Source organism: Strongylocentrotus purpuratus, unplaced genomic scaffold (assembly GCF_000002235.5).
Source record: "Strongylocentrotus purpuratus isolate Spur 01 unplaced genomic scaffold, Spur_5.0 spur5_scaffold_2, whole genome shotgun sequence".
Taxonomy (NCBI): domain Eukaryota; kingdom Metazoa; phylum Echinodermata; class Echinoidea; order Camarodonta; family Strongylocentrotidae; genus Strongylocentrotus; species Strongylocentrotus purpuratus.
The window spans coordinates 27,669,205-27,691,791 of NW_022145605.1; the positions used below are offsets into that span (position 1 = coordinate 27,669,205).

Consider the following 22,587-nt stretch of genomic DNA (forward strand, 5'->3'; position numbering starts at 1 on the left):
TAAACCATTGTATTTATAGCTTCTGGTTACATGAGTTTCTGTACATGTATTTGATTATTCTTGTTGCTAGGCAACAACTGGATGTTGTAGCTTACCTTCTTCTTGTCTACTTCATGAGTGCCTCTCTGTATTACTGTCTCTACATGGGCTGGATCAGAGAAGGTGACGAAGCCAAAACCCCTGTATCAAGATAAAAATAGAGAGGTCAAAGGTTAATCATTGAACGTAATTATCACTTCAATTTATCATTTATTTTGTTATTATTAGTACCTAGTATATTCATCATTTTTATATGATTTTTACTTTCTCTAATGTGGTAGGATCAGTGAAATTACGACTAAGCCAAAACCAACGCAAATGAAGACAAAAATAAGGGGCAAAAGTTAAATGATTTAGACTTCAATAAATGGGAACAAAGAAGTTAATTAATTTCTTTTATTGGCGAACAGAGTCCTACTTGTAAACTATGAAATGAGTGCTTGTAATCTTTGACTATGCATACCTGTACTAATCTAATCAACGTTCTCCCGACTCACTTTACAACGTACATCTCAACAAAAAAAGAGAAAAGGAAAAATAAACTAAAAAAGATATCATGATCTTTTACCAACTATAACCTTTTTAATGAATCCTGATATATAACATTGGCAGTTCTCAAGCTGTAATTGTGTATGTGTAATAATGTTATTCTTGTAAAACCAGGCTATGAAATATTCCCCTTTTTTCAATTTCTATACACACTCTCAAATCTCATCACAAAGGTAAGTCTGATAGGACACTCTTGGTAAGCAGACGAGATGACGTCTTCATAATCCGCTATCAAATTCAGTAGTGATATATAGCAGCTATTATGCTCATTAATAAAACAGAGGCAAAAGTGAGTAAGAGAAATGCACGCCACAGGAAATAAATTTTATCCAGGTCACTGCATTCGATTTAAAAATGCTGCACAAATGCACAATCTTTATTCACACGTTCTCATCTGTGCTCGTCCCTCTCCCTTCTCCCGTGTCTCCCTCTCTCTCTCTCTCCCTAATATCTTCCCCCTATCCCCCTCTCTATCTTTCTCTCTCTTTCACTCTCTCTCTCTCTCCCTCTCCCTTGTCATCTCCCCCTTCTCTCTCTCTGTTTCCTCTCACTCATCTGTCGAGTAAACAGACAATGAACAATCATTCTCACACACTATTCAACCACAAATGCTGGTCAAAACCATTAGAACTGCAATGAATGCAGATGAAAATTCATTAACCATTGCCATCATCCATGGCTAGTGATGGGTGTGTGGGAGGGATAGGGAGAGAGGGAGGGAGAGGGGGGAAAGAGAGCGATGGCAAAGGGGCCCTGAGGCTTCGGGCAAAGTGCAGATGTGAGATATAATTAATGTGATATATTATGCTGCCGATGAAATATAATCTTCTTCTTGGATAGCCCTCGGGTCGGTTTGATGAATCATGCTGGAGCGAGAGACCGTCAGCCCAGGGATGTACTATTGTGGGTGGGTGGGTGGGTAGGTGTAACAGCAGCTCCTGCCTGGGTTTCCCCCCTACCACATCTTCCGTTATCTCCCACTTCCCATCCCTCTCTTTCTCTCTCTCTCTCATGCACAACACATACTCTCCACCTCCCCCCCCCCCCCCACTCTCATCACTAGCAATGGAGAGAGAGGGGAGAGGACTCTTCTAAAATCTCCCTGGGTTACTACCAACATGTACCATGTATCCTATAATTCCCATTCCCTTCCATTTATCTCTCTAGTCACACCCCCCCCCCCCCACCCACTCCGATTCCAGATCCCTCTCCCCCTCAAAAACACACACTTTGGAACCTCTCATCTACAGCTACACTGTACCGGTACTTATGCCAGGCTGATATGAATTACATATTGGGATGAATGAGATAAATTCCCTCTACATGGGTCATCACCAGTGTACTTTTTCCACCTTCAAGGATGTGTCCCAACACACCGTGAAGAAGGTCACGGAGGGGGCACGCAACCTTGCCGCACTCCATCCTATTAATTTATGCGTGGTTCCAATAAGGAACTTGCATGGCTACACAAGAACAAAGACGACAAAGTGCTGTGGTCAACTACTTACTATTCTATGATATTTACTATGATCTAATACTAGCTTTTCTGATCTATTTATAAAATGTACAATCTCAATAGTGGTGAAAGGTCGTAGAAGATATGAATTAATATTATTGCCTTGCTATGGAGTTATCAGGACTCTTATGAATGTGAGTGAAGAAGTTGAAGGCATTGTGCAGGAGAAAGCAGGCTCCATTTATTTGCGGGCAGAAATGCTCTGATTTGCCTTGAGATTGATTTTTTTGTTGTAATTCGTCTCAGCTTATCTGCATTTCAAAATGTCACGACTGGACCTAGTTTCCATGTTCTTTGTATCTGCCATAATACCACTGCTCTCCTGATGCCTACATGTCTTTTGTTGTACAATAGCAGATCAATTTCAATTTGTTTGTTGGAACTTGGGAGCCAGCGTAAAATGATTTCATGTAAAGCTTTACGTAAAAGTATGATATAATAGTTACCCCTCTGTTTCCCTTGGCAGTCTACTTTTTTTCTTATTTCTAATTTCAAAAATGTTCTCCTCCCATCTTACTGCCCCCCCTTCCTCCTTCTCTCTCTCTTTCTGACTTTTCTTTTTTTGCATGTTTATGAGCTTGTCCATGAATATCTCCATACAGCTCATATCCTTCTTACTTCTCCTTAACTATTTTCATTCCATCACTTTCCATCAAACACACAAAACACTGGACTTTCTTACATTTCTCACCATCCATCCATCCCATTCAGCATCCTGAAAGTTTCCCAATCGAGCTAGGGGGCCCCCTGAAAGTGCATGTAAACCTGGTCCGAATGAAGCTGTAACCTTTTCACTCAAATGAAGCGGTGTCAAGTGTTACCCCCATTTGGGCATGAGATGAGAGTACTGAATGCAATTAATTGGGATTCACTTCAAAGTCTTGCCTTTTTATTCACACGCAGCCTAAAACTTCCATTTAATCTCGAGCTACGATTCCTTCTTGGGGATTAAACCTCTCTATGGCATTATGACAACATCATATGTAAATTATTAGGAGTCTCTGCCAAGAACCAGATGGGCCTTAAATCATATTACATATTTAAGCATAGACTTTATAACACCCTTTTAGCTCTCAAGAAGTGTTAAACAGCATTATCAACAAAGTTTAGCAATACAAATCGATACAATTTTCAGGTTATGGCTTGACAAAAAGCCAGTTTGGTGCACAATGGAAACCAAATTTCTGATAGAAATATAACTTCATGCAAATGCAAATACATCATATTTCATGTGCATTTCACGATGTTTTCTACCTGCTAACTAACAAAATTAAGTATTTACTAGCCCAGTGAAAGTGCTCAAAGTTAGCTTCACATCTTTAATTAATGCTTGAAAATATCACACAAATTTTATACTGAAATATAAACAGAAATACATGTTAAATCAAATACATGTATGAAACCCAATTCAGGGCTTTATTTTGGATCAAAACAATCTCTTTTTTCTCTTGTCATTCTCTTTTGTGTGAACCATTTTTTCTGAGATAATAATGATCCTTGTATCGCCATTACCGGGTACATTAAACAATAAACATACACAAATAGTTTTCAAATCGTGCAAATAACAAAAACACTCATAATGCAAATACATGCTCCTATATTTTTAACATCTGTTAACAAAGCCATAAGGGCCCCAATTGTGCAAATCAAAACACAGTACCAGAACTTCTGCTAAAAATAAAATATCAATAAAGGGAAATCTTTTCAATTTGTAACAGTTAGAGACAACCTTGGATAAAAGAACAATCGATATTGATTTCTTGTTGCTTTCACCAGCATAAAGAAAATCCCTAGTGCATATCAGGGGGCTTTCACGCAGTGCATGATAATGCATCAGTCAAAAGACCCTTTTACACAGCCTAAATTCCAATATGAAAAATCATTGATTTTTTGGATTTTTTGAATCATTCCTGATGTTTTCGAGAGCCGGCATTTACACTGCAAAAATCTGAAAAATTTCTGCCACCATTTGAAAACCACACTCCAGAGGTAGATTTTTTTAAATTCAGATTTCTGTCGTGTTTGCCAGTTGTGAGCAAAATCTATGATTCTTGCCTACAGTGTAAATGAAGCTTTAGTTGATGCCCAGTTCTATCAGAATCCCATGTTCTTCAAATTGCTGCATCTTGCGATACTTCACCAGATCATTGATTTGAATTGCAAGAGGTAAGGTGTACTATCCATCTTGTTCCCCCTTCTCTTGCTCTTCATCTCCTCGTCTTTCAGTCTCTTTCTCCCCATCCCCTCTCCCTATGCCCCTTACCCCCCCCCCCCCCCCCCCCTCTCTCTCTCTCTCTCTCTCACTTGCCTGGCTCAACTCTTCCTCCTTGCTTTTCTTTTTCTCTCTCCCTTACCTTCTCTCCCTACCTACATCTATTTTCTCCTCCCCATCTCCTCTCCTCTCTCTCTCTCTCTCTCTCCAGTGCTCTCCCCTCCCCCTTAAAAAAAATCTTTCTCTCTCTCTCCCCCTCTCACTCTATCCACATCTCTCCCCCATCTCTGTCTGTTTGCTCCTCTCTTTCTCTCTCATCTTCTATCAGGGACAGCAGATCTCATAAACAGGCAAACTCTAGTGCAGATGTACACATAGTCTCCATGACAGTCTTCACCATTTATTTCAACCATAGAAATCACAAATAGAATCAGACAAAATATCACCAAACAAGAAAAGTGTTTCTTCATGAATCTTACAATGAATTCAAAACTTGTATGCCTAGTTATATTCTCTAATTCCTAGGTTCTGGTTCATGCCAGGTGTTATAAAGAACAAAAGGCTAACCCCCTGTCCACACTCAACATTTTCCGTGACTAATCATGATTAGCTATACCGTTTCGCGATAGTGATACCGTTTCGCGATAGTTTTACGACCAAAATTGTAGGTGTGGACGCTCACTAACGATACGTCGTATAACGAAACTAGTCTAACGAAACGCAGGTTTGGGCATCGTTTCGAACTGAAACTCAATAAAGAATCACGCCTAATCACGGAAATGTTGTGTGTGGACAGGGGGACCCCCTGGGGGAGTGTAACTAGTGTAACTAACTGGGCGGGGCTTAACGTGACCTCGAGCGAAATGAGACCAGACCTCTTATCACTATCGCGAAACTCTATAAAGAATCACGGAAAATGTTGTGTGTGGACAGGGGGCATTTTATACGATGATTCTTTAGTGACGACGTTTCTTGTGTGTGGACATCCTGGAATTTATACGATGATTCTTTATACGACGTATCGTTATAGAGTTTCGCGATAAATTGTTTTGTGTGTGGACACGCTGTAAGAAGCAATACCGAGAGTGACTGACCATGCATGATGGATCAAACATCAAACCAGCCTTGGATTAAGGCTAGCACCAAGTAGCACTTGGATGAAACAAGAAATCCTTGATTTGAGGCTAACACCCAACCAAGCTTTATAGAACACTGGCCTGCTTGTTGGAAGAGTTAAGGAGAGAAAATACAGAGTAGGACCCCGGCTGACAGCTCGATGATAATCACTTTCACACGTGTAAATGTATATGAGTACAAGGAACTCTGATGCATGCATGTATCCATGTACAATATCCTCTGAGCTTCTACGACTTATAACCAAATCCTATATTGACTTATGATCTACATAGCCAAATACATGCACTGTACATGTAGGCATCAAAATGCATTTGAAATGACGGAGCAGTTTCAATTATCTCAGAGTCTTTTCAAAGTACGCAAAGAATTACTGGTAATCCTAGCATTTCATTCTGGCAAGAGTCACATGTTTTTATAGAATGTCAGATATTTTATAGAAAGTTAATAAATTACTACTACTTTAATTGTGAGCTGAGTTTGATATCTAATCCTGTAGTCATTGTTTCTATTTTTGGCTTTAAAATCAATCTTTTAACCAGCAGAATACAGCTAGATTGTAATATACCGATAACACCCATTTTCCATAGATCAAAGCTCCAAGTTATTGAATTCATCTCGGATTTAGTATTATTCAACAGGCCAACAGAAAGTGTTACTACAATACTTAAAGATGGAGATAAGCCTTTCTATCATATTCATATTCATATGAAGCAATTGAGGATGAGCATTTATGGTAATAGAATGAGGATCGAGATTTACTTGCCAAATCAAAACCAACATAAAACTTAATTTCCCCCGAGATAAACAAGAATTCATCTTCTTAATAGCTATCATTCTGTGATCTTCATACATCCCTCTGATCCGGAAGCTTCGGTGTGATAAAGCTTAGACTCCTATTACACTGTGACATTCTTAAGGATGTCTTGCAATCATAAAAAAGAGAATGTTTAGGGTAGGGGAAAAAGAGAATGTTTAGGGGAGAGGGGGAAAATTGGCACAAGACCTTTCCAATGTTGTGTTGTTGATGAAACACATGTGACTATTAGCTTACATTGGTTCATTAATGTAGTTGACAGTTGCCTAGAGCAATCATAACATGGCTACAACATTCAAGACATAGCCTTGATGACAAGCATGTTGTTACTTGCATTCCAAAGATAATTCAGCGCGTACATGTCTGCCTTGTATTTCTCCACAAGTCTCCCCTCCCTGTCGCTACAGTCCTAGCATTTGACAGTGCAGCTCTACAGACAGTCAACGGAGTATCATTCAGATCATCCGCTTCGAATCATACAAAGGTTTCATGACACAGGCTCTGTGGTCAGTTTCCTATGCTAACTGAATTCCTAACTTCAACCTAGACACCAAACTTAACCCTAACCCTAAACCTAACACCCATTTGCAACCCTTACCATTTGAGCAAGTATTGAGTCAACCATTCACAACAATGCTTACATATTTCTTTGAACTCTACATTTATTATCAAAACATATGTACATGTATCAAGAACTTGAAATGAATTCCGATATAGATTATAGACATTCTTAAATGTGGACGCGAAAAGCTATATTTACGTCAAGTGCGATGCAAAATTGACAATACCCTGTCTCAAAATTTATTTAAGCAGTTTATTCAAGTTCTTTTTTATCACAAATCTTATACTAAACTATACAGCCTGAAGCAGAAGTATGTTCTAACAAATTCAGAAGTCCTTTTAAATATACAGTATGGAAGTATTTGCTCCATTTCTTATGCAAGTCGAGCAGATCGGTATTCACATTGAGGGAGACGTGTCTCTGTCAGTGTGCTTGCCCATCCATCTGTCTCTTCAGTGCCTTTAAGCTATAAGAGAGAAGGAGGTTAGAGAGGGAGGTTGGAGCAGAACATCTCCCCATGGGACCTCCTCCGTCTCCCCATGGAACCTCCGCTCTCCTGCTGGGTCCAGGCCGACCAGAAAGCCCCAGCTAGCCCAGAGAGCAGTATCGCAAGCAGCTGAAAGGAGATCGAGCTCCCACCGCTTGGTTTTATCAACAGCAGGCAGAGCTTCCTGTAGCTTGTCAGAGCGAGTGTTTAAGGCAAGGGAGTGACGGCCATCGACAAGCGTCAGATCACGTCCTAAAATACACATATTGGCCCGACGACAGATACAACACTGCACTCCCCAAGTTCAGAGTAACATTGTAGAAAAATGCAAAAGGCCATAATTACGTCTAATTGGTGTTCTAGATGTATTACCTCATTAATGTTGTTTTAAAATGAGATAAAGAGAAGATTCACATGTTGAAGGCTTTAAGCTTTCAAATTTCAATCTTGGAGATAAAAATTCTGACTGTATACATGTAGGCGTATAGATTTGCGGATGAACGTTGAATCAATATATATTCATGAAAATATATCCCCTAATAGAAATGACCTCTTTTTGCCTTTACATGCATGATATAAGCTTTTGAATTGTTAATAATTGAGGCTGGGTATAATTAAATTTAACCTATATCTATTAAGAATCAGAAGAGTGTTGTTTACTCATCGTTTAAATGAAAACTGGAGTTAATGCCCTTCTGGCTCTCAAATGATAAAGTGTAGTTATAACTGATATGTATGGAGTTGATATGATTTTTTTTTACCGGTAGAATATCTAGCTTCCTGCCCCCCCCCCCCCCCCCACTTCCAATTCAACAGTGCTCTTTGAGTAAAGCCGCTATTCTGGCACTTGGCAGGCGATATCAAAAAGACAAAGCCCCAGTAATCGATCGACTACGCATAGTACAGTATGACCATGTATGACTAGACCTCAGTCGGGTCGGTTCGGTTCTAGACAAGCGAGGAAGACTAATGAGATTAGATGGCTCGTACGTACTGACCTACAAACCTATTGGCACCTGCCTAGCAATTAATTAGAGAAGTAGACTCTTAATCAGGATAACAAGATCTTCAATAGCTCTCTTCCTGACTGGCACTAAAGCCTATTAACCCTTACAGGTACTCCAGTATCACCAAGTTTTATCAAACATTTATCAAAAGAGATTTAATTTCACTTCATTCCATTTATTGTGCCATTTCCATTCTCAATCTGGACATCAAGTGTCCTTAATGAGGCAAACAATGATAACTTGAGCTCTTGAAACCTAAACAAAAGTATGCAAAGTGCGACATTAAATTTAGAGAGAAAAATAAAATTACTTAAGAAAATTTTCCTTTAATTCAGAAATCCACAGAGTTTATGTAAAAAATTAATAATATAAAATGTTTCATAATATAAACAGTTGCAATTCATGAATTAAAGGAGTACAATTACAGACTTTTAAAAAAAATTGGAGGAGAGGGGGGTTCATGAAAGATTTTCAACTTCATTTATTAAAAGGGGAAATATGTCCATCTTTCGGAAGACTTCTTTATTGTATCTTTGCCCATGTTTATTGAGTTGTAAATAGGCATATGATCAAAGTCGAATTTTACAACATCCATTTTTATGACTTGACTCGAGTTCCAAGAAAATAAAAAAAAATACTCTAGTAAAAGATAAACATACATAAAACAAGCCTATGTAAATCCTAGCTTGTAATTCTGTCAATGTTTGCAAAAATGTAGGCATAAATGATAAAGCAAACAAAAGGTTATCAGAATAAAATCCCCAATTAAATGACAAGACATCACTTTACTGCGCAATGTTTGAAGCGATAGATAAAAGAACTTGAAACATTTATATTGTTGAATAGTCCCGTTTAAAAAGAGATGGCTTTGTATTTTTTTTAATGGTGAGGGCTTACATTATACACGCCACTTCCTACAGCAATAAAGAAATGAATTATCAACACAGCTGTATTGTGTTCTCCAATATTGCATTGAAGTTTTCAAATATGAAACCAAAACTTTGATGCTAGTCAATGGTAAATTATTATCATCAAGTGATTTATATTCCCAAGTAATGAAGACAAAGAACTTAAAGATAAGGTTGAGTTCTGGGAAAAGGTGAAATATAATTTGAGAGCATTATCATTGTTATTATGCAAGTGTGGAAGAACATCAGAGAAAAAAATGTTCCCTGAAAAGCACGGCTCTTCAAATGCCTTAATATTCTAAATATGGCATGTAACAGCATAAAAATCGGGAAAGATTTTTATGCCACATGTTCGAGTAGTCCCATATATTTCTACGTACAGTGCCTGTAACTTTTCCAAGACTGGGCCAAATATCTTATCATTGTGATGATTCCAGAACCTTACAATACACACCAATACTTATATGCTAGATGATCAACCTTTGTTTCTTTCACAATGCAATCGCATGACCAAAACTCAACTTTATCTTTAAGGGTGTAATTAACAGTCAGCAGTCTGATCAATACATTCCTGAAAAGTGAACACGTGTCTGTTTGAATCGTAAGCCTTGCAGTTAAAAAACAAAATAACTTTCTGTTTCTCCATAATGTTAAAGCACAATGTCATCGCATTTCTAAGAATTTTCATATTTTTCTGGCTAAATTCCAGAAACGGTAGACGATTCAGGTTGGATTTCTAGCCTAGTGAGGGCCTATTTATAAAGCGAGTAAGAAAATCCTTGTTTTGTCTGATTCATTATAGCGATAACACTCCCGTCTTTTGTTTGTTTTTGGTCTGACAAGATTAATAATCAACCAAGGAACAGGAAGTGTTTGACATCGCTTTGTCTCATTAAATGCAGAGGTGTGTCATCCCCAGGGTAAAATACTCAAACGTTTATGACATCAGAATTTAAAAGTTTGATAAAGAATAATAGGGACTTATAGAAGTGGAACCAATATCATAACATAAGCTATTGAATGCAATGCCAACCCACTTGGCCGTGATCCAACCAACAAAAGAAAGCATAACTTTGAATTTAATATAGAGGCTTAAGCTTGCGTTTGGAAGGTTCCGTTCAAGTACCGGTATCCATAAGTTCACAAAAATGTTTGAATGAGATCGTGTAGTATTCTGATATATAACAAGGCGATTATTTTCACATTCCATCCTCAAATTCCAACCAAACTGGAGAAATACTATCTTTAGAAAGATGTTAAGCAAGAAATTTTAAATAATATCAAAAGGCAAACTGCCCTAAAATTATTTATAATATTTGATTTCCTGCAATAATAGCCTTTTTAAAATCTCATTGAACTTTCATCTTGCTGGGTTTTGTTTTGTTTGTTATAGCTTTGAGAGGAAATGTTGATCTCTTTAAAGAAGTAAACTCCCTAAATACATGCGTCTGTACTCTTAATGTGTTCTTGTCAAAAGAACAGATTACCATGTACATGTATGTACAAAATCTATTGTATTTCAAGCTCGAGGTAAGACGAAGGCATTAATCACAAAACCAAAGCAGATTGAATGTGCTCGGAATGTACGACAGGGCCTGGGGAGGAAATACAAGATAAACCAACCAGGAACTATCTCTTGAGGAGTGTGTATAATAAACAAAGACTTCTTCACATCTCCACTCGATGTACATACACATGTACAAGCAACGATTGTTAGTTGCCTGATTGCTTACATGTATATGCACCTGATCACACCTTTACAAAATTGAAGGAAAAGAGAAACTGGCGGATTGAAAGTAAATTTACCATGAACAAAAACACTGAAAGATCTACTTGTACTTCAGCCCAGCTACATTGGGACATAAGGAAGCTTGTTTTTGTTGTACGATCTCAATATTTTTAGATTGATAAGATAGTTGTTAACCTATGGTAACTGCTGATGCACACAAGTAAACACATCTCGCGTAGGGAGGTTATGCTCGAAAGACTGGAAGAGGAGTCATTAGAATAGGACAGTGAAGGGGTTATTGGAAGAATTCAAGTTATATCTGAAAGTTAATTTTCCATGAAGAAGATCCCAAACATATAGACTCCTATACTTTTAGCCTATACGTAGAGGTAAAACTGTGAGATGCCGAAGTGTATTTTTGTTACAACTTGCAAGTACTCAAGAATGAGACCCAACTTGAAAACCTATACATGTATGTGTAGTTGGTCTACACTTGTACAAAAGTATGATTTGCGGTTTTGGCTATAAACACATCTTAAAAGCGACCCCCTTCTGATTTCCGACTCCTTACAACTGGATAACGAGGTGGTAATGGAAAGACCTGCAAGTTTGTAAACCCTCCTGTTCATAACATAGGTTACCAATTACATTACTACATGATCTATGCATGGAATGAATCGTTGGTGCTATCTTTCACTTACAGGAACCCTTCCAACTCTTAAACTTACAGACCAGTTGCATGTCTTCTATTTTGCTTTCAGGCGTTCGCATACTACGCAACAAAGCATTGAACATTGCTGGTCTTGTGTAAAAGGCACATTGTAGGAGGCCAATGTACACATGTTGCTGAGCAATAGACCTTTCTTTCTCCCGCCAAAGGGGAAGAAGACAAACATACCAAGCCAGTTTTACAATCACCCAGTCAATTCTCACTCTACCCCCCCCCCCCCCCTTCCCAACCCTACAATATCTCTCTTTCTCTCTCTCTCTCTCTCTCTCTCTCTCTGCTTACACCACCCCCATCACCCTCTATACCATTCCCTTCCCAACTAATGAATGCACAAAAGGGAGCCTTTAGTGAGCCCCATGTAGTCTATTGCTCGATCTAAGGACCAAACACGTTTGTTGACTATCTTTATATCACCCTGTTTGTCCCTTTTGTTGACCAATCCAGTGACTAAGCTATAACCCTTTATATCTCTCATTAGCCCCCATCCAATTACACACTGTATAAGGTACTCAGCGTTTACCTCCAAAGAGGCGACCATTCAGACCACCCCCTCTTCCTTTGTCAGGGTGGGGCCAATATTGGTTGGGGGAAAGAGGGTTTTGGGTGGTAATTGAAAGAGTGTGCTCTTCAACTCTGCCCCTTTTGACTTGTACTCAAGAAGCACTTCTAACCCACACCCAATATTATTGATCATCTTCACATAGTTACAGCACACCATCAACCCTACCTAGGGTACCGGTATCACCAGTAATGCAAGTGTTGTAACTTGTATTAGACATCATGGACTCGAGGTACGATCTCCCATTGCCAATCTCCAACAGTTGCCCCACACTTAACTTGCAAATTAATTTTAGGTAAAGTTTAGGTAGAGGTTCAATCGTTTGGTACAAGATTGAAATTGGAGTTTAGGTAATAGCATATACAGAATGGTGATTGTTAACGATGAACTGTGTTTTAGAACTGCCATGTAGCCTTTAAGATTGTAGCTTAACTACATTCAAGTATAATTTTTAGTAAACTTCCAACAAATAGTACCTAACCTCGATATAGTCAGTAATCAAAAGTAATACTTTGTTTCACATTACTACAAATACAATTGTCTTGCAAGAATAAGTTTAGAGACAAATTTAAAGTGTTGGTAAAAAGCTGTTCTAAAATCTTTTCAATGAGCATCAGATTCATAACTGCTACCGGTATTTTAGAAGTCTTTAGCCGGACATATTCTGGGTCCCTCCAACACCATAACATAATATGAAAAGAACAACAATAAAATCACTGTCACTTACATGTACAGTTCAAGGGAATCTTACAGCAAGTTCATGCCAAAAAAAGGCACAAATGATTTCTTTGTCTGGATATAGGGTATAATCTTATCTATGAATAAACTGTTTGACAACTTGCTTGAGCCAAAGAATTATCAGAACCCAGCCCACTGAAAACGCATGTGAGTTCAAAGTAAGATAAGGTAGCCTTCAATGGGTTTTAAATGAAATATCTTTGCAAGGGTGTACATTTCAGTACTTGTAATCTGTCATGTCTGGGTATACATGTAATTCTGCAGGTAACTTTCTAAGATTACTGGTGAGGACTTTCAAGTATACGTGTACATGTCTGAACATTTAGAATGTAGGCGACATAATGTCTATTGTATTATTTGTATACCATGAATGTACAGTTGTACACACATGTATAAACCCAGTTATTTGGGGAATCCCAAATGCAGGCAAAGTACACAGTCTTTATCAGCTGATATAACTATATATATACTGTATATAGTTCAAATATCATAAAGATATACAAGTCTATCTACTACTAGACAACTAGAATGGTAACCATAAGAATTTTTTTGTTTTGTTCCTTCACTATTTTTTCCTGCAAAGCAGACTTCACTGTATTCTTAAAATGATTACCATAGACTACAATGTACATTGTGCATGTACACATACATCGTACATGTAATTTAGGTGTTGTATAGTTATTTCTATGGCTACAATTCTTTGTCCTTTGGATATCTCATTTTCCATCAAACATCCATAATTTATTGATTCAATTCATTCAATTCATTCAAGCCTCAGTCTGGGAAACTAGAGCAATTACATTAGGGCGAGAGATAAATGGTGCAAAAACAATGCATCTATCTCATTACATGTAGGTAATCTCCAACCTTCAATGTTAAATATATCCTAAGCCTTGAACATGTACAATGTTATGATAACAGAACGGTAAGGGACCTAATAATTACTATGAAACAACTTGGCAGGACAGGATTAATCAATATGACTGCGACAACAACTTGTATGGATAAAAGTATCGCATTAAGAACACAAAATAAAAATAAAATGCTATTTGGCTCTGAACAATCAGAATAGTATTTCCGGATCATTGGAGTGCAAAGAATAGCATTCCATACTTTAATCATAAGCTTTATTATGTATTTGACCTCGGAAGTAAGGTATGAATTGTGTGTGGGTTTCGCCCTACCCTCACTGTTATTGTCAATAAATATCTTCTATGTTTGATTTGATTGCTCAAGAACAAAGTGTTTCAAAAGGCAATCACAAAAACAGGTTTCTATACCGGTGGCGGTAGACCTATGTGTATTAAATGAACGTAACAATGACTGATAAATATTTGTGGAACATTATATATTATTCTTTCATACCGGTAGATTACATGTTTTATATGAACTTTATTCTGTTTTACTTTTTTGGACAAGATTGTGCATCTTAGCTCATCACAACAGCCTATCTCCACGGGGAAATGAAATAGGAGTTGGCCCATTGATTTTATGTCTCCTTGCTGTGTTGCTCATTTATGTTCAATGTCGCCTGAATACAATGTACCTTAGTAAAATGATGATGTTAAAATGAGAAACCCGATCTATGATTTGCATTTAATGCCTCTGGCATTCAATACAGTATCCTGTTTGGGGAAGGGCACACAATGTATTTTGTATAGATTTAGTGCGGGTCGATTGAATCTACGCACAGGAGATTCATTGAATCATAACTAAAAACACAGTAACAATGACTACACTATTTCCCTGTTCAAAGTCTGCATCTATACTCATTCCATTCACAGAAATGTTTGAATATGGAAATTTTTTATCACAGTGACGTGGATGGCCGGTAAATAAATACAAATGAGTACATGCTTTGTTTATTCAAAGCTAGCTTCACCCTAAATTGATTTCTTGCATTGTACACCAGAGTGCTACAGTATATGCCAGTATTTTTGACCAGGCCTGACAGAAGTTTGGACATCAACTTCCCAACACTTGTCCTATTGTCTTAATGTATTGTAAATGAATTAATATTCTATACAGTGTTCTGAGATTTGAGATTTGATATATCACACCATGCATACATTTACCATAGCAGTTAGCAACGCCTCGGTGTCACGTTCAAGTCTTTGAATAATACTGGTTCATCATTATAAGCTTAACAATGAAATTAATTCATAATAAAATTATTCACAGGATGAAGTTGTACAAATATGAAGCTACTCTTCAAAGAATCAATTATACTAATTTACATATTTGCAAAGGGTACAGGCTCCATAATACACATGTAACTATGTCCTTTTTTCAAGGGGCGGGGGTCATGAATTATCTTTTCTCATGTCAACAATGCATCATGAACATTTAGAAAATATTTGAGGGGTCTGTGACTATGTGTGTGTACCGGGATGACCCCTATGCGTACTGGGTTCTGGAAAGACCCACTCACATCGTCTGCAAAGATACACTGTACTCACGATCACTCTCAATCACTTACGACAAGACTTTCATTTTTTTACGGTTCCTTTGACAGATTTCAAATGAACTTCAGAGCCTCAGACAGTCCATCATTCCAACCTTTAAACTGTTTTTCTTTATTGGCAATAGATTGCCGCCCATAGAGCTTATTTCCCTCCGCTCATCAAGGTAACATGGATGAGAGCCAACCGCGATGACTTGGCTCGTACAATAATTCATAGGATTATCTCAATTAACCTTTCCAACGTAGCAGGTGTCCCTATTACAGGGATTAACACACCTTGCTATTGCCTGAAAATTGGCACCCCTGTACACAGGTTACACACCCAGAATAACCAGAGGATTTACAACTCTTACATATTTTGTTGCTGTTGTTGATTCTGCTACTTGTAATGCTCCCATAGACCCCTCTCTATCTCACAGAAAATTGAAACCTTAACAAGATTTTATATAAATTGTTTTTTAGATGTGTTTCCATTATAATGAATGTGTGCATTTCTTCTGGTTTAAAATCAAGTGTTTACAATTCTTAAAAAAAACAAAGATGTGTTTCCATTATAACGAATGTGTGCATTTCTTCTGGTTTAAAATCAAGTGTTTACAATTCATTCCTTGACCTGGGAATGGACATTTGTGCTAGACTCGGGAGGGTTAAGAGGGAATTACAGTTAAACCTGTCTTGGCGATTACCTATAAATAAATTCCACCTGCCAACAGTTTTTTCCTACATGTATATTGTCTCCCTCTATGGCAAGAAGTATTTTGTAAATGTAGGGTGTTTTGAAGATCCAACTGGCTAGAGTGATCATGTGTAGTGTTTATCCTGGCTGGTCTTTACTACACATTTGACCAGTTTGACCAGTAGTATAGCACAAGTTTACACAACTGGGGGGGGGGGGCAGGGACAATTGGGGGCAGTCTTACTCAAAAAATGAATTTTGTAGCAAATTTACAAGTTACTGATATGGTGTTGGGGGAAATTGTCTAGGAATCTTTGTTTCTCATCCTTATCCCCTTCTCTATTTTCCTTTCCTCTCTTCCCTCTTTTTCTTTCTTGAATGTTTTTGCAGGATTTGCTTGGAGCGGATGTGCCCCCATGCCCCCTCCCATGCAGCTACGCCACTGGGTTTGACTGTAAATTGAACAATTTAAAGAAGAGGTTTTTGTTTGCATACCTGGAGCGTCTTGTTGTGGTATCCCTCATGATGACGCATTCCTTCACCTCTCCAAACTGACAGAAATACTTCCTAAGACCATCTGAAATCATTCAACAACAACAAAAAACAGAATTAGTCATATATTTCTGATACAGGTATTCTGGCTCCAAACAGACACTAATTTCTATATTTTTATAATACAACTGAGCCAAGAATGGAGAAAAAAAATACATTTGCAGAATTAACAAGATTTGTTTTGATAGATACATCTCACATAGCCATGTATACATGTACGTTGTATTGTATGTACATTAACAAAATATCTTAACATCTAAACTTAATACAAACACAGAACAGAATCCATATGATTTCCTTTTTAATACCTCTTAAAAAGGTATGACAAATTACACCTGAACATTTGAATTGATATACACTTAAAAACAGAATCAATAACATTGTTTTCCTTTTTTTTTTAATATATACCCCTGGCACTGGTGTGACATCAGCACATCTAAAAATAATTCCCCGAAATTATAGAACCCATGAGATTTGTTTTGATAATACCCAGGGTATCACAGGCATTAAAACACTATACCTTAGCAATATTTCACTATTTCCTCTCAAAAGGGCATTTGTAGATTTCCTGCTGTCTACACTTGATCAAAATCCAATTGAGCGGTATAAATTTGTAAGTTTGTACTTTCCGCAGTACCCTTAAATACCCTGCCAGATGTTCGGTCATATTCAGAAGACCTATAGACATCCTTTCTTGGTTCCGAATCTCATTTTATGAACCCAACATATGAACGATTTGTATTTCATTGACGGCGCAGAATAAAGGGCATTGCTTGTAGTTAATACAGGCTTGTAACTATGCACCTTTATTTGTGTTCTAACAGACTTCTCTAAAAAATATATATATAACAGATATATCACTTTGGACAAGACAGTACCGCATATATAAATTTTGATATAGGGCAGGATATTATTTTCTTTCTATTTTCCAGACTACAGCAAGTTGCTGTGTTGTATCATATTGTAGTTTGTAATCATTTCTTCTATATTTCTTACTGAAATTGTTAGCAATTAATAAACCAATATTTCAAACCAATTAGTACATCAATTGGATATATTGTCTGCAAATTCCAAAATCACCATTTTTTAAACAGGGAATGCTAGTAGGTGTTAGATACTATATAAGCACTATAATTATTTATTATTATTATTTGCTCATTTGTTTATATTTTGTATGCCTATTTTTTTTTGTTCCAGCGTATATTTTTCAATCAATATTCTTTACCCAAAATATATACTTGTAATGTATGTGCCTTACTTTTATTTATATTTCACATTCTTCCAAATCAAGGCAACAACAAAAATATATGCAACTCTTCAAAATTACTGAGATAAGATTCTTTTTTTTTTATCCCAATTTTTTTTAAATTCTAGCATTTCAGATATATAATCCATTCTTTAGAAATGACAAATTATTATGTTTGTTGGTGGAACTGAATTGTATATGGTTTTTCCTGTCAACAATATTACATATTACTTTAAAATATTATATTGTATAATTAATTTCTTACAGCATAATAATTTTCTAAATCCTTCTGAGATAAGTAAGCTTTACTTGAAACCATAATCTATTTTAGTTTCACCGTGCAAGCCTGCAGCGAGAATGTTAACACATTAACGTGTATGAAACTATATATTATGATACTGCGAGTGACAGTCACATAGTAATATATCAATATTATAATATCGTTCACGGATTAATATTTCTATCGCATCCTTACCTGTGCTTGTCTCCCAGCTTAGTCCTCCAACAAACATTTTCCTGTGAAAGAGAGAAGAGAATAGTCATCTGTAATATCCAATTCAAGAGATATATATCCATCATCGTATGCATGAATAATTAATTCATAATCCAAAACAAGTGTAGGAGATCGCATGGGGAATTCTCGCTCGCTGCAACGTGTACGGGCATTCCATTGTCAACGTAAACCAGCTGTTGTGTAGCGCGTTCCACACGCGAGTATAATCGGGGCATCGGGCTATGGCTGGGCGACAAATCGAGCTCACTGCCTCCACGTTTGAGCCACTTTATCTCCAATTTTCAACATTTTCACACTAAATCCATACTTACCCTGGGTCGTGATTCCCATCTGCATCGTGTGTAGTCGCATTTTGCTGGCTTGATGGATCCATTTTTTCCTATAAGCTACTAAAACCCTCAACTAAAAAGGTCCAATACTACTGTGAATTGACAAACGGTCCTTCTCAACACATGGGTATGGGAACTACTGCGCGTGTATAGTCAGTTCGCTTGCGATGATTTTTCTCGCTTTACGTTAGGCTCCGATCGCTTCGTGTATACCGTACCGTGCCGTGGGTGGCTCGCTCAAGCTCGTTCAACATACCCGGCAAAACACAAAGAAGGCTGTAACGTCAGTGACCGGCGATTGATGGGGAATCCTGCGCGCTGATTGGACGGCTGTTCCGGTCAAGTCCCGGTCACTTTGCGATATAATCAATGAGTAGTGACGTCAACGCTGCTACGATTTCAGACACTCCTACTTTTTATTTCACTCCACCTCCCACTTTTCTCTTGTTTTCTTTTCTATCTTTCTCTCTCTCTCTTTCCCAGAGCCCTCTCCAAGTTAATAAATATACTCTTCATAATATCATAGGTGAATTCAGTCGTACTATAGTTATAACTTTGCAACGTCGTATTATTGAAACGAGAGGAGTGTAATATTGTTGACAAATATTTTTGAGGCCTACGAAATAGAAATCTATTATTATATTCATTTGTTTAGATATCATTTTACAACTTTTTAACCAGAAAATGTATTTTTACCGCGACGTAAACGTGAATTTTTGTGAACAACAAGAAACACTGTGATATCTTCATATAGTTTTTTTTTTTACCATGAAACCATTGCACCCCTCCTTATCAGTCTTTTTGTTTTAAATAGGCCAATGCATAACTTGATACGTCCAATTTATTTTGATTGTATTTTTGATTGGTTTATTGTATTGTACTTCTAAATTCCTCCTTAATCGTGCAGCAATTTAAAAAGATATTTCAAATGCGTGATTGCCATAAAACTAAACTGCAATTCTTTATAATCAGGATAAAGCATAAGGGCTTATATTGCCTCAAAAGAGAGAGAAAACAAAAACTAGATTTCGTTGGAGGAAAATTTGCATTTTTTTATCGCGCTTACACGAGCTGTTGTTTGTTGAACAAATATTAGTCATACAAGGCGTTTAAACTGCATAGAAACCGAGCAATCAAACTTGTCCAGAGCGTGACACAACTTTGGTCCGTAAGTAAATTACGTAAACAACTCATAAAAACAGCCAGGGTGTCCTAACATTTACACAATAAACTCCTTTTTGGTCTTTTGTGGGTCTAACTCGTTAATAGAGTCTAAGTTGTTGTTGTTTTTCTTATACGTTTTTAAACACCTCCAACAACAAAAGACAAAAAAATGTAGGGTCTTAGCGCCTTTTTTTTTTCTATCATGTCTCTTTAGACTTCTCTTCAACTTGAGTATACATGGAGATATGATTTTTAGCCGTCCGCCTATATTATGATCTCAGTTAAGATGGTGATCACTTCATCATCATTATTCATGCGTTCAATTACATTAATTTTCTTAATTTCAAGAAGGTGGCAAATGATAACGACTTCTTTTATTTTTTATGAATACCAATACACGTTTTGTTTAACTTACGTTTATTATTATCATTTATTACCACAGCAAAAATGGTTTTGAGTGGCAGAGGACCTTTTACTCAAGAAAAGAGGGGCACCGTGATCAATTTTCAGGTGTTACTACTTTAATGAGATAAACCTGAGCTATTGTTTGTCGCTTTAAATGTATCACCGTAGGATGTTTACAAGGTTATAACATATTCCCCTACCGACATAAGCACAATTCTCTCGGGCCCTTATTGACGAAATTTTCATGCAATTGTTCCGCACCCCCATCTTGCTCTTAAGGACACATCTGCCGCTCTGTCCAAAGAAAAGAAAATCGTTCGCACCCCCTCCTCTTTAAATTTAGCCCGATCGATTTATTACCCGTTGTCAATAAATACCTGGATTTCCTCCCTTGAAAGAGATCCATTTATTGTCCGGGATCTATTGTTAGCAGGCGATAGGACGATAGATTTATAAAGCCGTTTAATATCGATTTTGAGGTGAATGTGGTTTAGAGGTACACGTATATAGGTGAGACCTGTCTGTTTTTCAATTTGGGTTTTGTCATTCAAGACTGCCGCCAGGTACATCATTCTATGTGGCCAACATAGGGCCCTGTTTTATAAACGTCTTATCCATAACAAATGGTAAATTTCTATGACAACATTTCTCTCATCCAATCAAATGCTACGATTTCAGTAGCTCATAACATTTTATTGTAACTTGTTATTGATAACAAGTCATATGGAACAGGGCCCAGTGTTTTTGCTAGTTTGGTGTGACAAAGCATTATTCTTCCGAATTTGAGTACTCCAAGATGTACATGTACATCTATTAAAAGCAAGAGAGTGAGAGAATGAACAATAAAAATAAAGCACATTTACAGAACATATAAACCTGTATAAAAATTAACGATTAAAATGAACATATAGGGTCAAGTTAACATGAATTTATAAGGTGAGAAAAAAAAATGGAGCGAGGAAAACCATGTAAATGATCGACAGAAGAGGGGAAAATATGCACATTTTAAATATATTGAAGTAATCTTGACGCATAGTTCAGGGACCGAACAGTAATAGATTTTATCTCGTATAGGCCCTGTCGTTATTTTACACAGACGACAGACTGAAACAGTTTGGCCAAGCTTATGGCTTGTTCATAACAAAATTCTTCACTTTGTCAAAACGAGTCTGCGTTTGCAGACTATATTATAGTTCTTTCCCTGGACGTACCGGGAAATCGCTAGGCGTGGCTTAGCAACAAAGAGGCGGTGCTTTCGGTGACCTTTAACCCACACCGTTATTGAAAATGAAACCGTTATGATAATAATATTCCTTCTTCCTGTTTACAACCGTCCTGTTTTTATATGCCATTATACTAACCTATAGTGAACCATTTCCTAAGTGTGCAAGTCAATACAGCTTCCTATTGTTAGCTGTATATGCTCGTGTTGTTTCAACGAGAAATACTATTGCACCTGATACGAAAACAAAACAGAAAAATTATGAAGTTTTATCTTGAATTCGACTACAAAAACAGATCGGCCTTGGTTGCTGTTATGAACGTATACATAGGGTAAGTAGGTGGAAATATAGGACTACTATCATGACTGTGTATACAAAAATAAAGAATGGTTATGAGTGAATAAGTATTGCCTATATTTATAAATGCAGAGGGAATACATGCATTTTTTGCTATCAAAGTGAACATGGTGAATTTGGTAACTTCCTAAGAAATCAAGAAATTGAATATTGTAAACTAAATATAAGTTCACTTTAATCTATGCCCCCCCCCCCGCCACATGCCCTCCATGCCTTATTATGTCCTTAAGTTAGACTATTTGTCATTTGAAATGTTATTCCTTCGAGATCTCAGATTCCCTTCTGTTTTCCTATCCTCCTACATCTTCTAACAACCTATAAGTCTTCTAACTATTTTGTTCTTCTGTTTGAGTGAGTAGACAACTGCAAATCAACCATTACTGTAAAGTGTACTATAATAAACACGAACGGTATCATAACGTGGGTCCGTCTCCTGCGAGTCTCGGACACACTGTTGCCATCGCGAAACAGGTGAAAGAGATAAACATGAAACTGAAATTCGAAAAAGGAGATTAAAAAAGGGCTCGGTTTATTATTTCAAACCCACGGTTGACACATTCATCAAATATAATGTCTCTCATTTCCTGCTCCAAACTACCGACATTAATACTGGTATAGTCACGAAGCTGAGCATCCAGTCCACCCCCCCCCCCCATATCTCTCTCTCTCT

General features: G+C 37.2%; 1 protein-coding gene across 1 annotated transcript in view; it reads right to left on the reverse strand.

Annotated features, from left to right (window-relative positions):
• LOC115926787 (RNA-binding protein Musashi homolog 2-like) overlaps positions 1 to 19,023 on the reverse strand; it is a 44,785-nt gene extending 25,762 nt beyond the window's left edge. Inside the window, exons 1-4 of the mRNA XM_030992131.1 lie at positions 18,751 to 19,023; positions 18,401 to 18,441; positions 16,623 to 16,704; positions 96 to 180 (exon numbers count right to left, since the gene is read on the reverse strand). Coding sequence (XP_030847991.1) covers positions 96 to 180; positions 16,623 to 16,704; positions 18,401 to 18,441; positions 18,751 to 18,812 — 270 coding nt within the window. The 5' untranslated portion in view covers positions 18,813 to 19,023. The remainder of the gene's footprint in view (positions 1 to 95; positions 181 to 16,622; positions 16,705 to 18,400; positions 18,442 to 18,750) is intronic.
• Between the last annotated feature and the right edge of the window lie 3,564 nt (positions 19,024 to 22,587).